The following is a 19,866-nucleotide window of genomic DNA, read 5'->3' as shown; positions in this document are numbered from 1 at the left end:
ATGGGAGATGTGCAGGAAGTACCTTAGTCTTGGTGTTGGCCTGCCCAACTGTGGCTATTGTATCTGTTTACTAGATGGAAAAATGCCTTTTCTCTCTCTCTCTCTCTCTCTCTCTTTCTCTCTCCCTCCCTCCCTCCCTCTCCTCTCTCCTCTCTCCTCTCTCTGGCACTATGCCTTTCAAATAAATCTTTTCAAAAAGAATGAAATTAATATATATCCCTTTGTAAAGATTCTTTTTCATATTTATACCAAAGCACACTTTAGAAAGCTAAAACTAATCTACAGTGACACTTTAAAAATGAGATCTAGGCTCAGATTGTTAAAAAAAATTGTAATACCATTAGATGCCATGAGATTACTTAAGCTCTCATTACAGTTATGACCTTTGAAAATATTTTTTTAATGACCATCATTGCTTAGCAACATATCGCATCATTTGGTATATGATAGTTCTTGTAATTGATTAGGATGTTATTTTTAGAAGAATTAGAATAAGCATGTTTCATTTGCTCTATCCTTTTGCATCAGTTTGGTCAAACAAAACAAAATGAAATCTAATCACTTTCTTTGTTCTATAACTAACTGAACTCATTATTTTTGTTATTTTTAGCTTTGTAAAATTCCATAAATATATATAACAGTGAGACAAATAATACATTTTAAATATTGAGTGCTAGATATTTGTTATATGAAAAATAACCACTAGGGCCAAGCGGCATCGCCTAGCAGCTAAAGTCCTCGCCTTGAACGCTCTGGGATCCCATATGGGCACTGGTTCTAATCCTGGCAGCCCCACTTCCCATCCAGCTTCCTGCTTGTGGCCTAGGAAAGCAGTTGAGGACGACCCAAAGCCTTGAGATCCTGCACTCAGATGGGAGACCTGGAAGAAGTTCCTGGCTCCTGGCTTCGGATTGGCATAGCATCGGCTGTTGCGCTCACTTGGAGAGTGAATCATCGGACGGAAGATTTCTCACTGTCTCTCCTCCTCTCTGTATATGTGACTTTCCAATAAAAATAAATAGATCTCTTTAAAAAAAGAAAAAGAAAAAGAACCACTGGTTGATGGCACTGTCATTTGTTTCTTGGGAAAACTATTCCAATGAAAGAACATCTTTCTTACATCTCACATTGAGTTAGGGTTTTTCAACTTTGTTTCCCAATTCTGTAATGGTCTTATGCAGTGTATGTTTAACCATGTAGCTTTGTGTTGCATTGCAAAGACAGCAATAAAATAGAGTCTCATGATGTGGCACAAAATACATATTTTGAAAAATTCAGAATTTATGTATCTATTTTCTAATGTGTCCTTTGATTTATATGATTCCTTTATCCTCCAGCAGTTCCTCTCACGAAGTGGTTCTGTTTGTTGTCTCACATGTAAAGTTTGATAAATCAGGCTTATGGCAATATTAATTCCCTCGATTCATCATGGATTCCTTCAGCAACTTACTTCAGACCAGACACTATACTCAGTATAGAGATAGAATGACAACAATGTCTGGCCTCTTACCCCGAGAAACATGCACCTTACTGCAGGAGTCAGAGAACTCTAACAGACACGTAACTCGAGCTTATGTGAGATAGAATAGAGTGAATGAAATATGGACTGAAAAGAGATGACTAATTCTGTCTGGCAGAGGCATGGAAACCTCACAAAGGAGCTGACATTGATGCTGAGACCAGAACACTCCAACTGGCTGCTGTCTGAGAAGGGCATTCCAGGCAAACACAGCTGCGTGAGGAAGCACAGCAGCAAGGAAGACAGGGCAGTGTTGTTCATGATGCTTAGTGAAGGTGTTGGGAAGTTAAAACAGGGCAAGAGACCCAGGCCAGAATGTAAGGAGCTTGGAATGTCAGGTTAAGAAATTTACCCAAAATAGTTTCTGCAAAAGCAAACAATATCACTATATCATCTGTATCTACATCTATCAATCTATCCATATGTACATACCTGTGTCTATTTAGCTGTAGGTATAATTATATACCTGGTGGTTGGTAGTCTTAACAGAGCAAAGAAAATGACCTGCTATTGCAACATCAGCCACACTCATTGGGGAATAACAACAAAGCCCAGAGTGTCCAGAAATCTATAATGTCAAGGATACAATCCAACATTAACAGACATACAAAGAGGAGAGAAGATGGAACATACTCTTAAATGGTTTGGGAATAAAAAAAAAATATTTTAAAAACTATTTTTAAGCTCCCTATGATGAATTAATGTAATCACATTTTGGTGGATGAAAATCACAATAGAGAAATGGGAGAATTCAGCAGAAAATTAGAAACAAAGTAAACAAATGGAGATTTCCAAATAGAAAGTACAAATTCTGAAACTAAAATATTCACTGAGTATACTTGATAGGTTAAAGAGCATAAAAAAAATTTAACTTTGATAATAGTTCAAGACAAATTTCCAAAAGCGAATAGAGACAAAACATACTTTTTAATGAACAAAGCATTAGATATCTGAGATGAAATCAAACTTTACAATATATTTCAAAAAGTTAAGGGGACAAATGGAATTAAATGGAAAGATTATTTTATTGAAAAATTATCTTAAAATGTATGCATTGCTTTTCATAAGATGTATTTTCTATGAACTTTTTAGATACTTTAAATGGCTAATTACAATACTAGAATGAGAGAATATTGGTAAAGGAGAATAATTGGCAAATCCATGTTTAAAAAGATGACATTTCTCGGGATGCCCACATCTTCTAATAGAATGCCGACATTTGAGTCCCAGCTCAGCTCCCAGTCCTAGCTTTCTCTTAATGTTCAACTTGGGGAACAGCAGATGATATGTCAGTTAGTTGGGTCTCTGCCACCCACGTGATACACCAGAGTTCAGTTCTTCAATTCATAGCAGCACAATCAATAATTGCAAAAACTTGGAAGCAACCAAAATGTCCATCAACAGAAGACTGGATAAGAAAGCTATGGTTCATTTACTCCATGGAATACTACTCAGCTATTTAAAAAAAAAAAAACAAAAACGATTTGCTGTTTTTTTGTGGCCAAATGGAAACCATTATGCTAAGGGAAATGAGCCAATCCCCAAAGCTTAAGTACCGCATGTTTGCCTTGATGTAAAATGAAATTATGTCAATCCGGAAAATTGTACCTGTATATTGTAATATTATTTCAACCTCAAACAGCCAGTATCTAATGCAATAAGATAATGTGATGTAATCTATGAATCAACAGTCAATGTGAGTCAGACTGTTTATGATCTACATCAAAGAACTGTAAAGCCTAATATACTTTTAATACCCTATGTTATTCCATAATGGGGAGGGAGAGCAGAGAAATCTTACATCACCTTAGAATGTGTGAGGAAGACATGAAGTATAACCTATCAGGGTCATAACTGGTAACTCATAGACAACAGACTCGAATCAGCATTAGACAATAGTAAAACTACAAAGGCATATGGGAGAATCAAGAGCGATCCTGACAACCTCTTAACAGGAGGTCATATGCATGGAGCTGGGAGGGACCCCAGAGTGGAGCAGGTAGACAGGAGGAGGCTTGTATCCCAACCCTGAAGACTCCCAGATCCTCACCAAGGACTATCAGTATGAGCACTGAGGACTATATCCCAACTGCCAAGGAGACCACGGGGAATTGGAGTGTCTTCGGAGCCCGAGAACTCTGAGGTCACCCACCCCCATTTGGATCTACCTAATGGGATGAATTAATGCAATTGGCATAATGCTATTCAATCAACTACTCTAGTGGGAAATTCCCTATTGTCAAACTGGCTGTGTTATTGCCTTCATTCAGATGGCATTTCTCATTTTCCCATTGTGTGTCCTGCCTCTTCATCAATGGCTGCTTTTTTCAGAGCATTTACCATTTGTTTCACAGTATTTGTAAATATACATCCACATGCGTGTTACTTAATATTGTTTTTCAAAACTAGTTAATTCATTTTACGTAAGCGTCCATCAAAAACCTGGGGTAAGTTTCTTGATGTTTCATGTTTCTTCTTTATTTCTTTTCTTGTAGATAAAGAATTCATCTACAGAGAAAAGAGAGGAAATGTGATACTGCAGAATGTTGAAACAAATATTTCTACTGTGTTAATAGAAGGCAAAAAAATTGTAAGTACTCTCTGTAATGACCAGGATTAATTTCAGTTTTTCCTCCTACAAATCAATAAAGCAGAAAATGACTTGAGGTTTCAACTTTTAGTATAGCCCAGGAGAAGCAATAAACCTGTAATAGTATGGGCTGAGCAGCTAAAGATAATGTGAAATTGAAGCCACACTAATTTAATGAAATGAAAGCACAGTTTTCTTTTGGTGTCCGGGAAATTTCTCTGCAGGTGTCGGAAACAAGCATTGCATATCATATATAATTGAAAGATAAAGTCCTAAGGCTCTTACACATTTACAGAACAATTGCAATTATGCCTATAGAATACTTCAGGAGAACGTGTTGAAATCTCATTTAAGAAAACTCACCTTTACATACAGAGGGAATGTTAACTTGGGCTCTGTGACTGCACATCCTAATGCTGTGAAGTGATGGCTGTGCTTTAACACGTGTACTGGAGTCTGTTTAAATGCCACTGTATTAGAACCTAGAAAAGAAACTTGTTTTCATGAAGTATTGAATGGCAGTAAGATTTCTGGGTCTATATACAATTAAAGATGTTTATTAGGATCATTGATGAAAGCTATGTACCAAAAATCAGCGTATGAGAGATAACTGTTGACAACATATTCATGTTCATTATTGGAGAAAAAAAAAAGGGGAGGTCCCCATTTTACAGAGGTGATCCTCTCATCTGATATGCCAGGGAAAGCAAAGGAAGAAAACCAAGCCAAAATCGGTGTAAAAAACAAGAGGTAAGCCTGATTTGAGAGACGAGGATGCTGAGCCTCAAGTTGATGAGTTGGCTCGGCAGAGCTTAGAGCACGCACTGGAAGCTGAATGGGAAGTCACGATGGGTCCAGTGGAGGTGGAAGGGCACGTGTGTCCTTCCCATTCCCAGACCCGTGGGAAAACTACTCCACCTCGTTTTCTAACCAAAAGAACGTTTAACTTACTGTTTTAAGAATTTAGTCTAATTTGTTTTGTTATCATGATTTTTTTTTTCAGGCAAAAATCGGTTTACTGAGGCTTAGTGTTAAAGGGAGCTGTGGTTACACCACAACTGGGCTCAGAGAGCTTGCACTGCAGGGTGACGGTGGAGTTCTTAAAATAACTGATTTGTGTCATTAGACAGTATCATGCAAAGTTAGGGCGTGGTTTAAAAAAATGTACATACTTATGTTCTTACATGAAGCAATAATGTTTAGTAGAATTATTCCATGAAGACTTGATTCAATCCAGTTAAAATGCTAAAATTCTCAAAAATGGCTTTCAAATATTAATTTATAGAAGAAAATCAGAAGAGTGAGAGTAAGTCCATGATAGTGTCAGGATGTTATTTGTATATCCTATGAGAATATCAGTTTAGTAAAGGTTGCGTACTGTAAATACAGATGTATTTAGTAATGAAATGCCAGAATAGGAACCACTTTCGTATCCTGAAATCATTAGCTTCTGAGGCACCATAGATTTTAATTGAAGTTGTTTCAGCCAAGTAATAAAGTCACTTCAGAAACCAGTGTAGGCAAATAAGTGTCCTCATCTCATGTCACCTGACTTATCCTAAGCAATGTGACCTTTTTCTTCTTACAACATCATTAACCCTTGTATTTTATAAACATTTATTAAGTACCAAATGGGTGCCAGGTGATTAATTCATTATTTTTGTTAAAAGTTAAATTGAATTTAAGTATACTTAGAAATAAACCTCAAAAAATCGGGTGGTGGGGAGGGAGCATATTGTGGTGGGGCCAGCCGCATAATTTAGAATGCAGTTAATTCACATTTCATTTCTATTGGGCCAGTTAGCCATGAACACTCTTGGGGCTTTGGCTTGATCTTTTATCTCTAAATCAAAGCAGATTTCCTCTTCCGGTCTAGGTCCTAGGTCTCCCGGAAGATCTGTGTATTATCATGAGCAAGTGAGGAAGCCAGGGATGGTGTCCCAAGGGCTCAGAGTTTCTAGAAGCATCTGCAGCCTGGAGAAAGGTGTGGACTTGAGAAATCCAGTGCAGCTGCGCATCCACATTCTGTTTGTGCCTCTCTGGCGACTCGCCAGTCAACTCTTACTTGGGTTTCCAGGAATCTTAGTTTACTAACCGGAAACTACTGTGTGGCCAACCTTTTTATTTTGGTCTATAAAATATCCTGAAACAAGTAGAGAAATACAAACTGAGCTGTGAACTGCAGGTTTTTAAAAATATCCCCTGCAACTTTGATCTTTCATTTCACTCCCTTTCCCCAGCCAATAAATAGTCTTCATATTGGCATCATTTCATCTTAAATTAAAGCAAAAATGTTGATATCAACAGAACATGAACTAAATGTTCATGTGGTTATCCCCCAAATTAAATACATCTCTGGAAAAATGCTTTTCAGTGTGAAAGTTGACACTCTTTGAGTTAACGTTGTCTCCCATAGTGCTTAGTAACATGACCTAGACTGAGCAGGTGTCCCATGGCTGTGTGTTTTATGAATGACAATACAAGGCAGAAGTTTAGACCAGAAGGTTTGGCTGAGGTTCAAGGCTCAGGCAGAATGAGCACAGGGTTTAAGCAGGAAGAACCAGAGGACAATGCAACCAAGGAGTACCAGGAACAAGCTTTAGGGAGTAGGAAAACCCACCATGCTAAAGTAGTAACAGGTGCTGGAGTGTGCACAGCCTTGATTGGAAGCACCTGCCTAGGGGTCAAAATGTAACATGCTAACTATATTTGCCACAAACACAAGGAGCCAGATAAAATGAGCAAGGAATAGAAGAGGTCATTTATTTTGGTAGAAGAGTCAGCTGTGGGGCACAGAGACTGCAGAAGCAGAGAGCTAGAGAGCAAGAGAGCCAGAGAAAGAGAGGAAGGGAGAGAAAGAAGCAATGGAGATGGAGAAACAAAGCAGAGAGTGTAGAGAGAGAGACAAAGAAGAGCAGAGTAGGAGAATAAAAGGAAGAGGCCGCATTGTCACAATCAGGATGGCAGAATAGGGTAAAGGACATGTTTACAGACAGCAGGACATTAGCCAATGTGAAACAGAGAGGGCACTTTCCAGGAAATAGGAGATGACAGAGCAACAGCAGAGGGGTACCTGGGCACTGACAGACATAGGAGAGCAGCAGACACAATGTTGTGGTGTAGCAATGACTGATTCCCCAGCGGCATTCAGCCAGTGTTCTGAATTGGACGTCCATCAGCAACAAGGTGGCAAGGGATGTTCACTGGGAACTCAGAAGGTGAACCCAGACAAAGAACTGACCATCCTGCTTGTCTGTTTGATTTGACCAAGAACAGAGACAGACTAGCAGGTCTCAGACAGATGGTGCAGGAACAGGGTGGATTTCGCAGCTCAGTCTAGCCCCTAGAGCCAATTGGGCATGATTTTTCTCAGGGAGGTGAAGGCTATGGGAAAGTATTGTGCATACACTGGGCTGGGAGTGAACTCATTTCTGACTCAGTGAACTGCAACAACATGGCATCTTGCAGGTTCCACCAAAGATAGGTCTGAGTCACCCTCAGACTTGATGGCCAACAGATCAAGAACTCTAGTAGTGGCACAGCAGACACCATTTTGTACAGTGTGGCAAAGGTTTTAAGACTGCAGAGACAATAGCGAGCTGTGCATGAGCTGAGCTGGCAGTGAACTCACTGACCTCAGTGCATTGCCCTAGTTCCACAGGGTAAATAACACCAATTTGGTATCGTACAAGTCAAGACAGGTCCGTGTGGCCCTCAGACCTAACATCCAACAGGTTTATGCAAGATCACCATCAACAACAACCTTGCTATATAGGACACCTGGTATCTCCCTAATCCTGGGACCTGATCCAACAGGAAGTAGGAGAAAGGCTGTACAGACAATGGTACAGCCTCAGCATGGGCTCACAGGAGGTAGAGAGTGGTGAGCCAGGAGCTGGGGCTACGGAGACCATAGTGGAGATCTAACATAAGAACCAAGACCTGGAAACTGCTGGAGGGAATGGCACAAATGACTGCAAACAAAGAGCCATGTGCCAACTGCAATAAGTAAAACCAAATTGTAGACTTATGAGTGACACAGCTTAGAAACCTGCACCAAAGAGAAGAATCGGATAACCAGAAGTACAATGATCAAGAGCAAAGGAGGAAACAAAGGCACAATGAATATTACTGAAGACTTCTCTGCAAAGGAACAAAAGCCTTTGCCAATCTTAGAGTTCATTGAGGAAGACATTGAGAAAATGGGGGATACAGAATTCAAAACACTTGTTATAAAACTTCTTATCAACAATGAGAAGCACGTAAAGCAGGCATTCAAAGAGTTTAAGGAATACATCACACTGGAAATGAATCAAATGAAAGCTGATATATCAGAAATGAAGAATACAGTGGAACAAATTAAAACTACATTGTAGGGTCTCCAAAATAGAATGAAAGAGGCAGAAGAATCTCAGGTTTGGAAGATATTTCCTGTCACCAGGGGGAAACAAACAAAAACTGGAAGCAGAGCTGGATCAAGATAAAAAATATTCAAGAATTAAGAGACACTATTGGGAGCAGAGATGCATACTGCACTGTATCTATTTCTCAGTATACTTGCCTCTAATATGCAGTTCTTCTAAATAAATATATGTATATACATATTTACCTATGCATTGATTCTATATTTTACATGAAAGTTGCCTATATCACAGAGAACATATTTGTCTTTAGAGATTGGTATATTTCATTGAGCATAATGATCTCTAGTTGGGACCATTCTGTAATTCTCCTGAAAAATGAGCCATATCTGTGTGATTAAGACATAACACAATAAAACTTCTCAGAAGGATGAAATGTTTGCCTTTGCTTGAGATTTATGTATTTGAAGCTGGAATAGTTCTTGAAGATTGGATCATCAAAATTTTTGTTTTCTGACATGAGGAAACCAAGAAGGTCCACACATGGAAGTGTGGCTTGACATCCATTTGGTGTGTTGTTGATCTTAAGACCAGTGTAGAATAAATCCCTAGATTCTTCTATGCTCCTCGTATATTAGATGCCCTTGAAATCAATAATGCCACTAGTGACAGTGAAATAAGTAAGGCTGGATCACTGGATCATTGTAATTGTCCCATGTGCTGGCAGGCAACTTTACAATACAATTCAAGAGCCATGAAAACGTTTATGCATTTGGATTCACTCTGGAGATTGTAAGTAAATATTAGAAATGATGCAAATTTTGCAAGATGATTTATTCTAGAAAAATACCTGAAATTAAGAAAGTGAAATAAGTAAAAATATGAACTATGTTATATCCATTAAAATAATAGCTGTGAAGGTTCTATAGCAATATGAGAATTGTTTATCATGTTATATTAAATAAGTGGAACAATTCAATAGGCTTTTGCATTCTTAGGCTTCTGTTGCAGATACCATCAAGATGTATTGGAAAGACTGGCTAATGAATACTGAACTCTGAAAACAGTTTATCTTTTCAGATGATGAAATTCTGCATATTATTTTCTAGTGTGGTAATTTTCATAATAGAAGTTTCAGTGTCACTTATTCAGTCATTTTGACCAGTTTAAAAAAGATTTTGTCTCATGTTTTGAAGAGAGTAGATGTCTTCCAATGATGAATAAGTAGGAGTTCTAGAAAGTTCCAAGAAATACTTGGAGGCGAGATTAAAACCATTAAAATAGGAAAGCACTCAGCTGCTTTGCTCATCAGGTTTCCTGTCTCTCGCTACTTGTTTTACGTGCTAATTTATTTGTCTAGTTAATTATTTTAATTACTAAATTAGCAATTAAATTAAAAGTATTTTGTTTCTCTAAATCACGACCCCTTTCATTTACAAGTATAGCATCTTTACATGAAGGGTTTGAATTTTTATCTAAGTTTCTGAAAGTGAATATGAACTCAGAAGATTTAGGTGTCATGAGATGTATTCCAGTGTTCGGAACAAAATGGCTGTGCAGCGAGGAGCTTCAGTGTGTGATGGAGGTTGGGACTCAAGATAGCTTGGGTTTTAAACAGTGGGCCATGTTCAGCCTTCAGTATGTTGACTTCATGCTATGTCAGGTTATCTCCTCCGAGAGCTTCCGCTGCTCTTGGCTAAGCCCTTCTAGGGAGTGAGTGCATTTGACACAGAAAGGCAACATCCTTTGTTCACAGCGCTGTTGTGCAGGAGCTGTGACTGCCTGGCTTGGCCCGGGGTAGGAGCAGGCCAGTCTGGGGGATGTGGATCGTGTCTGCTGTTCAACTCCCAGGGCAGACTCCTCCACCCTGAAGCTCCTGTACTTGTGCCCAGGATAGGGGTGACAGTGGCAGCAGTCAGGCAGTGACAATGAAGCTCCAGAGCAAGGCTGTTCCCTAATCTAAGACTGCATGTCACGTTTATCTGTAGTGAAGAGGTTAGCTTCCGGCCATCCATGCTGTCCTCTGAAATGTTTGGTTTGGCCCATATCAATTCTAAACCCAAATTTCTGGCATTTCTTGAAAACTATGACTATCTGGCGGCTGCACCAAGTCCTTGTTTTCCTTATAGCAAAATTTGGCAGGAGCTGGGCAGCAGCCGGCCTCTCAGACAGGATTTATTCTGGCCAATGCTCACAGTGAGCCTCGCTCACTCGCTGGCATTCAGCTGGACTGACCCCTCACATGAAACTCTCTTTAGCCAAGATACAAAAGGATGGCATGATGATTCGACATCTTTTGTGAGAGTTTCATTAAAAGCTATGGCATGAGCAGCTGCTGCCTTCTGTTTGCGTCTGGGCCAGGGCCTTCTATATACCCCCACATTCTCATTTCCTCTTGCATCTCACGTGGTCTTTTGGTCCCTTTTTGTCTCCTTGCATTCTCTTTTTCTCTTTTCTTTTGCTACTTCTATTATTGTAAAATAGAACAGAAAATAACAATGGTGTTTACTTATTTTTTCTGCTATTTTATCTTTTATTTCATGAGTATCTTTTTAATTTTAAATTAGATGACTAGAATGTTTTATACTTAGCTCCTTAGAAGAATGGAGAAGTTAAGACATGATTCAATCTTCCAGGTCCAAGGTCCTTCATCATCTTGTTACTCTTTTCTATAGCTGCGTGTTCAAGTTTACTTTGAGTTTGACAACCAGTGGATGCAATAAGGGAGCAACAGCCGAGTCCATCCCTAGGGCTTGAAATGGAATGGTTTGATGTGAATTGGTGTCCAGCTGTGGGATGTGGCTCCCTTCATCGAGAGAATTGCCAGCGCTAGATGTTTGACACAGTGGCTAAGATGCCACGTTGGCCACCTGCATCCTGTGTCTGAATCCCCAGGTTCAAATCCCACCTCCACCGTAAAAATAATACTTTGGAATTTTTTATGTAGCTCATGACCAGATTTTTACACCAGGTGCACTATGCTTGTTAGGTACAGACCTCCAGCGATTTTAGCTGTACTGGTATCTTCCGTTCATTTGCCAGGTGACCTTTGATAAATTGTCGGTCTCCATGAACTTCTCTATAAAATCTATAAAAACAAAAACTTGTAAATCATGTTTAACTAAAAGCACCACTTATAAAACTGCTTTATTTGTGTAAAACAAATTTAGATAATTAGAAAGTGATTACAGGAACCCAATTAGAAGGTCTTTGCTTCAGAATATCAGTGATAGCAATGAAGGACTCTTGCTGGGTTCAGAGCATTTGTGTCATAAAGTTGAGCAAGCCTGACAAATTGGTGGCCAGTGACAGGGATAGAGGAGGGCTAAATCCTCAACCTTGTAAGCTCCAGGATTCCATATGGGCTCCAGGTCATATTTTGGCTGTTCCTCTTCACACAGCTCTATGCTTGTGGCTTGGGATATCAGTAGAGGATGGCCCAAAGTCTTGGGACCCTGCACCCATGTGGGATACCAGGGAAAGACTCCTGGCTCCTGGCTTGGGATCAGCTCAACTGTGGCCATCACAGCCATTTCGGGAATGAACCAGTGAACAGAGAATCTTTCTGTCTGTCTCTCCTTCTCTCTGCAAATCTGATCTACCTTTCCAATAAAAAAAAAATCTTAACAATAAGAAAGAGATGGGGGAGGCGAGCTCATCTAGCCACTGTCTTACTTCCCTGAAGGCCGCAACAGCTGGAGCTGAGCCAGTCCGAAACCAGGAGCCTGGAGCTTTCTCCAGGTCTCCCACATGGGTGCAAGGTCCCAAGGACTTGAGCCATCCTTCCTAGCTTTTGCAGGCCATGAGCAGGAAGTTGGATTGGAAGCTCGGATTGAACCAGCATCCCGTTTGGGATTCCGGAGCCATAGGCAAACATTTAGCCTCCTACACAATGCTACCAGCACTGTAGAGGAGAGATTTTTATAAATAAATAAATAGATTGTTAAACAAATATTAGCTTCACTCTCACTATCATCTTTTTGCTAATATGCATCAGAAGGCAGCATGGTCTCAAGTAGCTAGTTGTCTTCCATTTGTGTGAAAGATAAAGGTTGAGTTTCTGTCTTCTGGTGTCAGGGTAGCCCAGTCCTGGCTGTTGTTGCAAGCTTTGGGACAGTGAACCAGTAAATGGTGGCTCTCTGCTTGTCTGTCTGTTTGTCTCTGTCTTTACCTATCAAGTAACATGAAAATCATATATATATATGAGAGAGAGTGAGAGAGAGGAGACTATTTGCCACATTAAATAAAGAAGATAGCTTAGGGACTTCTGAATCCTAAATTTGAGTGCCTGAGTTCAATGCTGTGAACAAGGCAAGTTTAATCATGACAACAGCATTTGGACATCAGGAACCAATTACAACTGTGAAATAACATAAAGATTATTATTATATCATTAGATGCACAATGGCATGTGATAATATGCATTGGCAAATCCTAATAAAGACACAAGGTAAGACAATAACGTGAAGCTGCTTAAATATTTTAAAGCTCATTTACCAAGCACTACCCAGCAGGACAAAATCATTCTAAATAACAAACAGGAGGAAATTTTCAATTATAGTTGTTTATGAAGCAGGACTACTCATCATTGCTGCTAATATTTAATTACTCCATGGAATTATTACATATTCCATGAGATAAGGACAAATCTTAATTCTATTTAAAAAAGGCCCAAGAAATTGGGGGAAATTGGGAGGCTTTCTAAAGCATACATATTAATAAGAAAAATTAATAAACAAATAAAATAAAGTTTGCATGTCAAGTGGTGTAAGCAGGACATAAAACCAGATTTCAGTATTAAAATCACCAAACTTTAGTATTAAGGTCACCAAACTCTACATAGGAGTAGCATGTACAAGCCTGAACAGCAGCTGAGAAGTAAGTTCCAATAGAAATGAATATTCATTTATGTAAAATACTAGGAAATGTGGTGACAATTGAAAAACAGTGCTGGCATAACTAACTGTATAAGCAAAGTGAGTTCCTTCAACTTTATCAGAAAAGAAAGATGATTAATACAAAACAGATGAAAAATATGGCAGGGAGGGGTCAAGCACGCTTCAAGCCAAAGCTTGCTTTTCCTGGAAAATGGGTCTTTTATTCCAGTCTCAGGGCAAAAGTTTAAGAATGTGCCTGGTGCTTTCTGCATCTGTTGTCTGCATTTGGTGGAGAGGTGGACCTGCAGCCTAACATTTCCACAAAGGTGAAGGGCCGGGAGACTGAATGAGAAATGCATGAACTCCTGCATAAGAATGGCAGCAGTAAGTTACCCAAGAGCCTGGGGAGATCCCCAGTTGCAGGTGCTATCATTAGCAGCTGACCTCCTTCAAGGAGTCTGAGCTATCCTGATTTCTCAGTCTGGCAAGCTGAGTTCTTGGCTGATTTCTGTTGGAAGTATCTTTGTATCGGTCATAATGATGTGTCAATCTTTGTAACAGCAGGGAACATTTGCTGACTCAAGAAACATTTACGAAGCATTTATTAAACCTGGAAGCCACAATTTCAGATAATTTTTTAAAAATAATAAAATTTGTGAAGGTGTTATGTCAAATTTGCTAACATTTGTGAAGTAGATAAATCTTTGAAAGACACAAATCATAACGGCTGGGAGCACTGCTGTGGCACAGCAAGTAAAGCCACTGTATGTGGTGCCAGTATCTCGTATAGGCATGGTTCGAGTCTCAGGTGCTCTACTTCTGATCCAGCTCTCTGTTGATGCTCCTGGGAAAGCAGGAAAAGATGGCCTAAATACTTGGCCCCTGCACTGATGTGGCTGACCTAGCCCCTAGCTTTTTCAAGCAGCCCAGCTATAGCTAGCTGTTTCAGTCATTTGCATATGGATGTTCTCTCTATATCTATCTCTGTCTCTGTCTCTCTCTCTGTCTTGGTTTGTCTCTCCCTGCCAGTGCCTCCCCGTGTGATGCTGTCTTTCAGGGATCCACTTTCCACCCACTCTCCTGCTTATGCCCGGGGAAAGAAGCAGAGGATGGCCCAAAGCAAAGCTTTGGACCCTGAACCCTAATAGGAGACCTGGAAGAGGCTCTTGGCTTCAAATTAGTTCAGCTCTGGCCATTGTGGCCACTTGTGGAGTGAAGCAGTAGATAAAAATCCTCTCTCACTGTCTCTCCTTCTCGCTGTAAAATCTGCCTTTCAAATAAAAGTAAATCAGGTATTTTAAATAAATAATAAATCTTTAACAAATGTATCATAACAGCCCACTAATTGAGAAAAAACTTATATGTATAGCTCCATATTGATGTAGTAAGTTAATAGTTCAAGACCTGAATGCCTTCGTTAGAGAGTTTGACTAAATGTTAAAAGAAATAATACCAATTCTACACAGAAATGCTATGATTGAAAAATGCCTCCCAAATTCCTGTTAGAAGCTTAATCCCCAAATCCATCAGTTGCTATGACTTCTAGGTGGGACCTTTGAGGAACAATTAGGATTAGATGAGGTTTTCAGAACAGAATTCCAGTGGATTCTTGTGGCTTCAGTGGCTTAGCAGAAGGGGAGGGGAACCTTGAATTAGCACGTTCAGTTTCTCTTGCCATATGGTGCTCACTGTCATGTTAGGACACAGAAAGGACCCTTGCCTACCCACATGCTGAGCAACTGCCAGCCCGATACCTCGGGCTTACGAATCTCCAGAAGTATGAGCAAAATAGACATCTATTTTATTTATTTTTACTGCAAAGTCAGATCTACAGAGAGAAGGAGAGATAGAAAGACCTCCCGTCTTTTGGTTCCCTCTCCAAGTACATGCAATAGACAGACTAAGCGATCCAAAGCCAGGAGCCAGGAGCTTCTTCCAGGTCTCTCATGCAGGTGCAGGGTCCCATGGCTTTGGGTGCAAGCAGGGAGCTGGATGGAAAGGAAATGGAGCATCCAGGACACAAACTGGCACCCAAATGTGATCTTGGTGCGTGCAAGGTGAAGATTTTAACCACTAGGCTACTGCACTCGTCCCAAATATCTATTCTTTATAGAGTACTAGGTATCATGTGTTTTACTACAGGAAGAGAAAATGTATAGATACAAGAGAAAAGAAGAAATACTTGAAATCCATATCTTAAGTTAATATTACCTTGAAATGAAAATCTATCAGATAATCCCAGAGAATAAGCCCAAAGATCAGTTTCCTTCATAAACACAAAGCAAAAATTCTCAGCAAGGTATTAGTAAATCAAATCCAATAATATGCAAAAGAATTGATAAGTTGGGATTGAATAAAGTTGATCCCAGGAATCCAAGGTTGGTTTGATACTTGAAAATGAAGCAATGTAATTTGCCATATGGACAGAATAAGACAAGAAAAAAATCATTTAAATAAGTGTAGAAAACATTTGAGAAATTCTGACACACATTTGCTATTGCAAATTTCCACAGACTAGAAAGCAAGGAAAATCTTCAACCTTGTGAAAGTATCTACAAAAAATTCTACCTACCCCTATTATAGTAAATAATGAAAAGTAAAAATACTTTGTTCAAAAGATTAAGAAAAGTTCAAGAATACCTACTTTTGCTATTTTTACTTATTGTACTGAAAGTCCTCTAAAATATGTTAAGGCAATAAAAAGAGTCTTGATGTGGAGAAAAGGAAAAAAAAGAAACAATTTTCATCCATTAAACACACAATTAGGAAATCCTAAGGCATCTGCAAAATGGTTTACCAGTGTTTCAAATTTGAGAAGTTAAACATTCACAGATTCCTGTTTCTTTAGCATTAGCATTAAGCACTTGCATATTGACATTAAAATATACCTTACATTTTACATGTATAAATTATCAATGAGATTAAATACTTAGGGAAAAGGTTAACTAAATATGCCCAAGAACTGTATGCTGAAAATGATAAAATGTTGCTAAGAGAAATTAAAGATTGAACAGTCATTTACATTCTCCTAAAGGGAGCCAGCAATAAGTAAGAAAAATAACAACAATACGTATAATCTTAGAAAATGATTACAGCTAGGGAGATAAATCAGCTTGGAAGCAAGGTTGTTAACATTCAGGTCTAACAGCCCTGCCTCTGCTGTGATGCCATCAGATGGCTCTGGTATTTGTGCCAAAGTTTATTTTCAGTGCTGTTTAGCTGGGACCGTGTAGGTTTTAGCTTGTGCAAACTCCTCTGTTGAAGCATTTCCTGTAATGGAAGAATCAAGTTGTTTCTGCCAATGGCTTGAGCCGGCTTCCCTGAGTGTACGTGCCTGCCTTGTAGCCACTCAGAACAGGCTGGGTCCTGGCCCCATCCAGGTCAATGAGCCAGTTTCCTATTCAGGAGTGCTGCCTTGCTGCTGTTGATCTTTAATTTTTTAATAGCCCTGTGGCTGGTTTTTGTTCATTAGCAGAAATGAAGAGCCCTTATTCTGAGCCCTCTAGTCCCAGTTGCGGTGAGAACAGGGTAGGAGAAGCAAGATGCTGGTTAACAACTCTCAAGTGTTTTCCAGAGTTTTTTTGTTTTTGACTTTCCTGTTGTAGGATTAAGGTTTCCTTTACCATAAATATATTCTCTCTTCATTAATCAATAAATAAATTCTTTTAAAAATGCAAACAGGGTATAGAAACTCTCACTTAGAAGGAGGGTAGGGAATGAAATAAAAAAAGAAAAGATTATTCTGCGATTATGGGATGCCCAGAGATGTCAGCCTCATCTAGCTTCAGCTGACCTGGGATGGAGAGCAGCAGGCATCCTCAGCAGGCACATGGATGGGACTGGTCACATCACTTAGGAAGAGATTTTCATTAGTAGAAAAATCCAAATGTTCATTCGTGGACACTTCACGATTCCACGGTCAGGGAAGTGAAAGGAACCACAAAGTGTAAGACACAACAGTGAGGCAGATTGAGGGACAATGAGAGTGTGTGCCTGTGGCCAAGCAAAAGTGGGAATTTGAGGAAGGAAAGGTGCAGGATGACAATGGAGAAATTATGCTATGGAACAATGTGGATCTCAGGAGTCTCCGCAAGAGACATTTTGATTGTGTGGTGAGGATGACAGGGATAGGAGTGTTAAGAAGGAAGAGGCGGGCAAAATTGAAGCCCAGGAAATGCATGCAGAATATTTCAGAGGAAGAGGCAGCCTTCTGAACACAGAATCCACATTGCCTGAAGCATAGCTGAGGAGGATCGCATGCAGCCGTAGGCAAGGAAAGGAACCGATGCCATTGACGGAGCAGCACTTTTCAACCATTAGCATGTCACAATGAAAGGGAAGATGTGTGATTTCTAGATGAGGGGAAGAAAGGACACATTCCATCAGTGGTGGGAGTGCAAATTCTGAAAACATGTTTGAAAAGCCATTTGGCAATAGCTATTTAAATGTTTTCAATGTGTGTAAATCACCCAATGTTAGATCTCTGTCTTATAGAAGGATTTTGAAACCCCACGTACTTCAGTAGGACCCGTAGGTGAGGATTTCTACTATAGTATTGTTTATAGGAACAATCGACCGAGAACCTTGTAATTGATCTTCCTTATTCACAGCTTCATATTTACTAATTTACTGGAGTGATACAATTCAGTTGCAACCTCATAGTAATACATTATATTTGCAGTCATTCCAGAGCACAGAAAAAAAGGAAATAATTGCATTGTCCTATGCTTGCATTCCCAGCAGAGGTAGAACAATTTTCTGCTTTCAATACTTGGACTGTAAACAACTGCCTTTTTGTGTTCTATTTAGTGCCACATCTGGCACACAGTTGTGGTTTATGTTGAAGAAATCAGTGCTTTAAATGATCCTCAGGCGGGGGCCAATACTGTCTGGTGTTCCTAAGTGCAAGAAGGGTCTGAATTGCCTTGCAGAGAGAAACATATATATGTAAAATAACCCTTTTTCAAGCATGAGTTGTAACGGTGTGGACCATGAGTCCAGGGTTAATACTTTCAGAATATGGATCCAATATGGTTTCTTTGCACAGAAACATAAGGAAGATTATGTGCTCATCAGTTGATACAAATCTGAACAGGGAAACTTGAAAGGATCTTAACCCTGTGCTTCTCTTTGGAGCAATGGTTTGGTGTTCAGCAATTCAGCATTGGTGGTGATCTTATAGAATGTAACTGCCTTTAATAACAAGAATAGACTGTTTTCCTTCAGAAAGGACTGTGTGAACACATTAAGGCAGACCCTATGGTGTGGGCTGTAGAAATTATAAATGCTTTTTTTAAAGATTTATTCGCTTTTATTGGAAAATCAGATATGCAGAGGAGAAGAGACAAAGAAGATTTTCCATCCGGTGATTCAATTCCCAAGTGGTCTCAAAGGCCAGAGCTGAATTGATCTGAAGCCAGGATCTCAGAGCCTCTTGTGGGTCTCCCATACAGGTGCAGGTTCCCAAAGCCTTGTGCCACCCTTGATTTTTTTCCCAGGCCACAAGCAGGAAGCTGGGTAGGAAATGAAGCAGAGTCACGGGGACAGGAACTGGCACCTATATGGGTTCCTGTCGCATGTAAGGTGAGGACTTTAGCTGCTAGGCTGCTGCATCAGCTTCTATAAATGCTTTTTAAAAATTTAGTTGCAGAAAGGACACACACAGAGAGAGAGAGAGAGAGGAGAGATTCTCTATCCACTGGTTCGTTCTCTAAATGTTTGTAATGGCCAAGACTGGGCCAGGCCCAAGATTGGAACCCGGAGTTTCCTCCACGTCTTCCAAGTGAATGCAGGAGCCTGAGGACTTGTGCCATGTTCTATTGCTTTCCGAGGCACATTATCCGATAATTAGATCTAAAGTGAATTTGGCACAACTTGAACCCATCTGGGATGCCATCATCACAGTCAGTGGCTTAACTTGCCATGCCTCATGGAAAGTTTAACAATCACTAACTTGAGAAAACTCCATTGCCTTGAATCATTCCCCAAAGACATTGTTGCATGAAAGACTAAAGTGCAGGGCTTGATAATATGATGTCATCTTGACTGCCCTCTCTGTAATTTCAGTGTGCTGTGTGAACTTGTTCAGAGTCGCTGGGGTGAGAATGGAGGGCTCTTCAGAGTGACCTTGGGTCTGTAAGTGGCCCTTTGCAGTAACAAACGTTGGGTTAGGTTAAACAAAATAACATCATTTATGTAGAATGACTTGTGTCCCATGAAGAAATTCATTGGAAAGGGATAAAAAGTGGCATTATCCTGACAGAATGAGAGGGTAAGAAGCAAGCTGCAAGATAATATGTAAAATATGATTCTTGCTTACCATGCCTGTAGTATGAGATAAAGCAAAGAAAAGGAAGTGAGGGGACCAACATTGTGTTGTAGCATGTTAAGCTGCCACCTGCAATGCCAGCCTGCCGTGTGAGTGCTGGTTCAGGTACAAGATACTTTGCTTCCAATTCCAGCTCTCTGAAAATGTCCTGGGAAAAGCAGCAGAAGGTGGCCCCGGTACCTGTGCCCCTG

General features: G+C 39.9%; 1 protein-coding gene across 1 annotated transcript in view; it reads left to right on the top strand.

Moving 5' to 3' along the window:
* Positions 1-19,866, top strand: part of DPP6 (dipeptidyl peptidase like 6) — a 768,584-nt gene that overhangs the window by 424,513 nt on the left and 324,205 nt on the right. Inside the window, exon 4 of the mRNA XM_040984381.1 lies at positions 4,015-4,109. Within this exon, the coding sequence (XP_040840315.1) occupies positions 4,015-4,109 (95 nt within the window). The remainder of the gene's footprint in view (positions 1-4,014; positions 4,110-19,866) is intronic.

The sequence above is a fragment of the Ochotona curzoniae genome, unplaced genomic scaffold (genome assembly GCF_017591425.1).
Source record: "Ochotona curzoniae isolate NIBS_2020 unplaced genomic scaffold, NIBS_Ocur_1.0 contig_4105, whole genome shotgun sequence".
Lineage (NCBI taxonomy): Eukaryota > Metazoa > Chordata > Mammalia > Lagomorpha > Ochotonidae > Ochotona > Ochotona curzoniae.
The sequence above is the reverse complement of the archived record's forward strand: the minus strand, read 5'-3'. Positions and strand labels throughout refer to the sequence as shown.